The following is a 7,500-nucleotide window of genomic DNA, read 5'->3' as shown; positions in this document are numbered from 1 at the left end:
GTGAGGAATATCAGTGGCGGCGTTATCAGCGGGGTGACACTGTGCCAGTCAATCCCAGGCACGTGTCCCTCTGTGGTCAGGATCTGTTTGTCAAGCACTGCACCGGGCAACTCAGAATATAGCGCACGGTTTGTCTTGTGCCTCGCAACAGTGGCGCTGCAAGCGGCGGAAGCCCCCCTCCCCTCCGGCTGGCCCTCGTCAACGGCTCATGGTGGGGCAGATTGGGGGTGTTGGGGGCGAGAGTGTTATCGTTGTTATCTTGATTATTATATTACTATTATTATTATTGTTGTTGTTGTTGTTAGTAGTAGTAGTAGTACCTGTTGTTGTTGTTGTTGTTGGTAGTAGTAGTAGTAGTAGTACTTGTTGTTGTTGTTGTTGTTGTTGTTGTTGTTCTTCTTCTTCTTCTTGTATTGGTATTCACAATTAAATAAAGCCTACGCATTAAATTATCTAAAGTAAACAAGAAAGAATGCAAATAAGAAGATAAAATAAAAAAATAAAAATCACATACACAAGCAATATACGTAAATGTAAAAATGAAAGAATTTGATATTTAAAAATGGTAAAGTAGTAATCTGTAATAAAACATTAAAGAAAAATATATATCTATTGATTTTTTTTTTTTTGCACGTTTCTTTTTTAAAATGAAAATATGAAATCCGTCATGATTATAGTATTGTGTTATTATACCACAGTGATGAACATAGATGATATAAGATTAGTGTTGGAAATGTTAAAGGCTGTCGCTCTTTGCGTGGGATTTGGCTTGGTATAAAGATAGCTTGTTATTATTACTATCATCATCATCAGAGAGAGAGAGAGAGAGAGAGAGAGAGATTAATAAAAGGACAAATAGCGCCAGTTCATTGTTGTGGGTTTAACAAGCATCCCGAGTAAGTGTTGTCCGTGTGTGATAGCGAGGTGATAGGTGCTCGTTGTCTATCAGCCGGTTACCTGCCTGCGCGGGATGTCAGTGTCAGTTTCACCACCGCGAAGGAGGGACACTCATACTCAGTGGTCGCAATGGTTATTCTCCTCCAGTATAAAGGCGCCATCAGGAGGCGGCCAGAACAGCAGGTATTCTGAACCCGTATTTTAAAATGATGTGGACTCTCATAAGTGTCAAAGGCCATAGATAAGGCGGGTTTTCATGAGTGACTCTCTCTCTCTCTCTCTCTCTCTCTCTCTCTCTCTCTCTCTCTCTCTCTCTCTCTGATGATGTAAAATCCTTATTTACCCAATCAGTACTGCAGCCAGCTTTCAAACTTCACCAAATCACGTATTGATTATTCAGAATACATAAATAAGATGCAGTTGTGTTGGATTACTACTACGATCCCTTCGTGACACAAATCATTATCATTATTCTGCAATAACAGCTAGAATATAATGAAACCAGTGCCGGGTTAGGGAAAAGATCAAATTAACGCTTGACACCCACAGGAACATCCACTTCTATACAGCTTGTAAATAGTCGAGAGTATAGACATCCAGTTTTGAGGCGGCGATCTCTGGAGGAGCACTGCGCAGCTCAGAGCACGTATAGACCCGGGGAAGCATGTGTAGTGGTGGCTGCCCCTGTGTAGCCTATGAATGGTGGCGTGTTGATACTGGTGGGTGCAGAACTAAGAGAGCTTCCGGTGCAGTGTGTGTGTGTGTGTGTGTGTGTATGTGTGAGTGTGTGTGCGCGTTTTCTCAGAATGGCATCATGTTCTGTCAGTGTATGTTAGTTGAGGGTATGCAAGATAACGCTATATTTTTACCACCACGCCAAGGACGTCTATTGTTGCGTCATATGTCAGCTAATTCTTGCACGCCGCATCCAGTATGACGCAACACGGTCATTAAGTGATGTTAATTAATGAACGAGTAATGCGAGTGGTGTAAACTGTTCTTGTATAAATTATTTTGGTTACTAATCTTACGTAACAAAATGTGGTGGTATCTCTCTCTCTCTCTCTCTCTCTCTCTCTCTCTCTCTCTCTCTCTCTCTCTCTCTCTCTCTCTCTCTCTCTCTCTCTCTCTCTCACAAATTCACTCAATACGTGTCATGTTTACCTCATGTTACAGTTTTGTGATACTGTAGCATTAATTAGCTCTCTTATTAATTTTGACCATATTTTTAAGTGTTATAGATCTCTCACTAGCGATTCAATTACATCTGTTCTCTATAGTGTTAAGGCTCTATGATATTAACGGTCTAATTATCTCTTCCACAGGTGAGTGTAAAACTTTCGTCCTGGAGCGACCTGGTGAGTACAGTTGTTGCTCCTGGTGGTGGCTCTGGTAATGGCGCTTTAGTGAATATTTGGGAAATAATAAGTAAATAATATATATATATATATATATATATATATATATATATATATATATATATATATATATATATATATATATATATATATATATATATATATATATATATATATATATATATATATATATATATATATATATATATATATATATATATATATATATATATATATATATATATATATAGGGTGTCCCATAAGTTTCCATACATATGGTATCACGAACGCCATTACAAGTATAAATCCAGATATGTTTGAATGTGTTCTTCAGCAGTGGAGGACACGCATTGAAATGTGTTTTCAACACAACCATATTATATAAATAAAAATGTTTTTTCTAGAATTCTATAATTTCTTATAATTTTTCCTATGTATGGAAACTTGTAGGACACCATGTGTGTGTGTGTGTGTGTATGTGTGTGTGTGTGTGTGTGTGTGTGTGTGTGTGTGTATTATATGTACATTTTTTTCTCTTGATAATAGTAAACAGCGTGTATTTTAGGATTTTTTTAAGTATTTAAAATTCTCATTGTTAAACATTTTTTTTTTTCTATAATTACCCTCAACTTTTCTGAACACTTTTTTTTCTATTAGATTACAATGCTTCAAGTAGTTGTGAAGTTTATAATTATAGAAAAGACAAATCGTGTGTGTGTGTGTGTGTGTGTGTGTGTATGTATGTGTGTGTGTGTGTGTGTGTGTGTGTGTGTGTGTGTGTGTGTGTGTGTGTTCTTACAATTGTTTTCCTTTTATATTTGAATGTTGACAAAGGACGAACATAGAAATGAAAAGTCAGTTTTTCCTGCCCTAACTCAGCGACATCAAAACTTCCTTTGTTCAAAATTTGTCACAGATTTTTCTGAATTTCTTTCGTGTGCCTTTTTTTTTCCTATGATGTTTATTCCCGCCTTTTTTTTTTTTTTTTTTTTCCTGTAACGATCATTCCCGTGCTATGTGTAACTGGTGTAGCTTCCCTGAATACCGTTAGTGATTACAGGTGTTTTGGTCACCGAGCGGCCCGCGCTCCATGTTCATCAAGCTGAGATTAGTTACAGCGATGCAGACTTGTATGCCCATCACGTAAATGTGTGGTGTTTAGGGAACTGTTATTGTGTGTGTGTGTGTGTGTGTGTGTGTGTGTGTGTGTGTGTGTGTGTGTGTGTGAGTGAGTGAGTGTGTACGTGTTTACAAATCTCTTGACGAGCAGTGCATGGTTAGCAATCACATGGGACATCATGTGAGTTTCCGTCTTTCTCAACACACACACACACACACACACACACACACACACACACACACACACACACACACACACACACACACACTTGAGGGCCGGCAGTACAGTTAGCATTTCAGCCTAGAGTCGTGTGTTTGATCGGGCCGATGCTAGTCAGTAAGATCTGGCAGCCGTCACATCACCGAGGCTCACCCACCGGAACACCCACACAGCTCTCTTAAATCACAGCCCATCATGGGGGAGGGGGAGGATGGAAGAATTCTAATGGACCACACACGTTTGCAACACAGTATTAAAGACCAGTCAGACACAGACAAAAAAAAAAAAAAAAAAAAAAGTGATGCTCGTGCGTATATTCATCTTTCATCATAATAAGTAAATAAAACCCATTGCTGTATCTTGTCATAATTACTTTCCTGGACAAAACACACTGATATATTTTCACATTTTTTTTTTACTTCAGTGTTTCAGACGCGTTTCTTTACTCATTTACGTATTGCTGTGTTATCCATGTCATTGATACTGGACTTTCGTTTATGGTGTCTTCGAAAGTAGAAATGAACCTCTTCAGCTCCGCACGTCACTACTTGATGGGCTCTGGAAACGTTCACCGCCACACGTTCGTCCGCCCAAGAACTTGCATTCAGTGAGTCACGTCCCCAGCCACCGCGCGGGACACTCGACCGTTTTCTTAAACTGGACCGTAATCTTGAATATATCATCCTCTTATATCATATTGAACAGCCTACAGTGGAAGTTAGTGGCTGTGTGGTTATGTGATTTTTGTAATTGTTTAACGAGAATTCAGCATCATCAATGGGAAAAGAAAAAAAAAACTGATAAGAATCCAACTATCTCTTTGACTTTTGAAAATGTTATGTGGTGCATGATAATGTGTTTAAGAATGCAGGCCATTGCACCTTTTCATTACGTTTAGTTTGATGGGGTTTTTTTTTCTTTTTCTTTTTCTTTTATGACAGCGTGAAAATTATCAATGTAGTTATTCACTCACCACATTTCTATCTTATCTACTGTATCATGACGAACAATGGGTGATCCCAGGAAAGTTCATCAGGATAAATGTGAGTAATGTGGTTATTTTTATTTTATTTTATTTTTTATCCTATGTCTCCCACTGCGTCATCGCCTTCATCCTTTTCCTGGATGTTTCGTTTTCTGCGTATTTGTTTTATTCTATGCTATCAGCGTTGCTGCTTTTTTGCAGTTCATTATGAGTTAGATTTCACAGAACGCCGGCAGGAAGAATCATTATCAAGGAAAATGTGGGAATTATATGTTTATAACGTTTTTTGTTTTTTTACTGTGATTTGCGTGAATAAAATAACAAAATATGACCATCTTTATCCCCACAGATTCTGAAAACTGAGCAGAGCTTTATGGCTTTGTGTGTGAACTCTCTTTGTGGTCCACGGAGAGTCATGGGCTAGTTGAGTTACAAACATTCACATTCTGTCAAAAGTTATGAACAAATTATTATAATTCACGAGGCAAAGTGAGCAATAGCGGGATCATTCAGCGAGCATTGCATGAACACGCCCTTGAAAACCACAGCAATACTCAAGTAGAGTCTGATGGAAATGGTCGATATTAGATGCAGAGTTTAAGAAGACAGGGCCGGGAGTTTAACATTGTGCACCCGAGTTGAAAACAGAAAAAATAAATAAAGTAAAATAAATCGATAATAGAACGTGACAAGCATGCGATGGAGAAGGAAAAGTTACAGTCGAAAAAAAAAATGGAGAAACGAGATCGATGTGAAAGGAAAACATGCAACAATCATTTCCTTCCCAATCAGAAGACATTACTTTAAAATGACGAATTAACAAAGTAGATGAGGAGGAGCAGCGTCACAACTGTTAGTAACATACCCAGATATTTTGTATTACTTTCCAAACGTACTTATTCTGTGCTATGGTGAACATGACGCAATATTGACTCATGCGTACTTTGTGTTATCTGTTTTGTTTAGTTATACGTCGTAGTAATAGTAGTAGTTGTTGTTGTCATTGTTATTGTTGTTGTTGTTGTTGTAATGGTGATAGTCGTAGTAGTAGTAGTAGTAATAGTAATAGTAGTAGTAGTAGAAACACCAGCAACAGTAGCAGACAGTATAAAGAGTAAAGTGTAGTAAAAATAACAGTAGTCTTTAGTAATTATAGCACATAAACATATAAGTAATATCGTAGTAGCCCCATCTGGTACAAGCGGATTGTAGGAGGGGGAGCAATGAGAGGAGCAGTAGCAGCAGCAGCAGCAGGAGGAGGAGGAGGAGGAGGAGGAGGAGGTGAAAGTTGCGACAGTTGTAAGGCGTATCCTTTTCCCTCCCTTGCCCTCCTTGTCTCATCTGAACCCCTGGAGGCAAAGTACATGAGCACCAACACACACACACACACACACATACACGCACACACACACACATAGAGAGAGAGAGAGAGAGAGAGAGAGAGAGAGAGAGAGAGAGAGAGAGAGAGAGAGAGAGAGAGATTTTGTCCTTAATTTCCTTCTCATCATAATATTGTTTCCTTCCTTTCTCCCCTCCCTCCCTCACATCCCATCCTTCCTCCTCCTCCTGTTCCTCCTCTTCCTCCTTCCTCTCTCCCTCCTCCTCCTTTGTTAACATAGTAATTGAGTCAAGTGGCTGGGAGTGTTGAGTGCTTAATACTTCTCCCTTCTCCCCTTCCCTCCCCCTTCATCTCTCTCTCTCTCTCTCTCTCTCTCTCTCTCTCTCTCTCTCTCTCTCTCTCTCTCTCTCTCTCTCTCTCTCTCTCTCTCTCTGTAGGGGGGCGGGGCCGGTCGGGTAACATATATCCCTTCTTATATACCATCGCACCATCCCTGCCTGTTACACACACACACACACACACACACACACACACACTGGGGGGAGGAGGCCCAGTCGTTAGCGGGTCGTAGTTGCGTTGCGTGCGGGGATGAGGGAGGGGAGCTGGGGTGAAAAAAGGGGAGGTAGTACTTAGCTAATAGGCGGGGCGCAGATGCATGGAAGCGATTAGGGCGGGAAAAGGAAAGGTATGGGTGGGGTGTGGATAAGGGATGTGGAGGGTGGAGTTTGATGTGTTGGATGTGTGACGTGGAGGGAGGGTGGCAAGGGAGGCAGGGGTGACGGGCCGGTGAGTCTGTTGGATGTTGGGAAGCATTTCTGGAGAAGCGTTATCGTTTACCTCACCTCCTGCTGCCCAGAATAAGTGTGGTGGTGAGTCAGACCGTGTAGGGTTAGTGATGAGGTGACGACGGTAAGTCAGTGATTCAAGCGTGGCAGTGTGATGTTCGAAAAAAGGTTATAAGGAAATTTTGATCTGAAGTGTGGTGGTAGATGACTGGCGTAGACTCGGTAATCAGGTTGTTAGTGTTGTCATTGGGGTTTTAGGGACCATTAGACAGATTTATGGACGAGTGGATGATAGGTGGACATTGGTATATACGTATTGTACTCGTATTATGCAAGGACTGTCAAGTGCAGGTCTTTTGGTCTCTTGTAGCTTCCCTTCTGTTCTTATGTTAATGGTCATACTAATTGCATCAATAGGAAAAGCAGCGACAGTAGTAGCAGCAGTAAGAGCAGCAGCAGCATTAATGGTAGCAGTATTAGCAGTAGTAGGTGGTGGAGGAGAAGGAAAAATTGCTGCTGCTTGCTGCTGCTGTTGTTGTTGTTGTTGTTGTTGTTGTTGTTGTTGTTGTTGTTGTTGTTGTTGTTGTCGCCATTGTCATTGGTGCTGTTGTCGATGTAACACCGATGCTGCTACTGATGATGATAATGATGGTGATGGAAACGTATTGCGTGATCATGAACTACTTGTATTAGTTACCAAGATCTTATTACCGTGGGAACAAAGAACACATCCTAGTCCCTTATCTTTTTCAAAATCAGAACTCCACCTTAGCACAGGAAGTCGTGTACGTGCAGGA

At 40.4% G+C, this 7,500-nt stretch overlaps 1 protein-coding gene across 10 annotated transcripts in view; it reads left to right on the top strand.

Moving 5' to 3' along the window:
- The window catches only part of LOC135101614 (ral guanine nucleotide dissociation stimulator-like), a 45,205-nt gene that overhangs the window by 23,630 nt on the left and 14,075 nt on the right, over positions 1-7,500 (top strand). For 4 of the 10 annotated variants that reach the window (XM_064005833.1, XM_064005825.1, XM_064005829.1 and 1 more), the window contains one exon: positions 2,223-2,255. The exons of 4 other annotated variants lie outside the window; for them this stretch is intronic. In XM_064005833.1, coding sequence (XP_063861903.1) covers positions 2,223-2,255 — 33 coding nt within the window. Of the gene's footprint in view, positions 1-926; positions 1,081-2,222; positions 2,256-7,500 lie in introns of those variants that run through there. 2 more of the 10 variants (XM_064005828.1, XM_064005830.1) reach the window with 2 other exon arrangements.

This window comes from Scylla paramamosain, chromosome 6 (genome assembly GCF_035594125.1).
Source record: "Scylla paramamosain isolate STU-SP2022 chromosome 6, ASM3559412v1, whole genome shotgun sequence".
Classification (NCBI taxonomy): domain Eukaryota; kingdom Metazoa; phylum Arthropoda; class Malacostraca; order Decapoda; family Portunidae; genus Scylla; species Scylla paramamosain.
The sequence above is the reverse complement of the archived record's forward strand: the minus strand, read 5'-3'. Positions and strand labels throughout refer to the sequence as shown.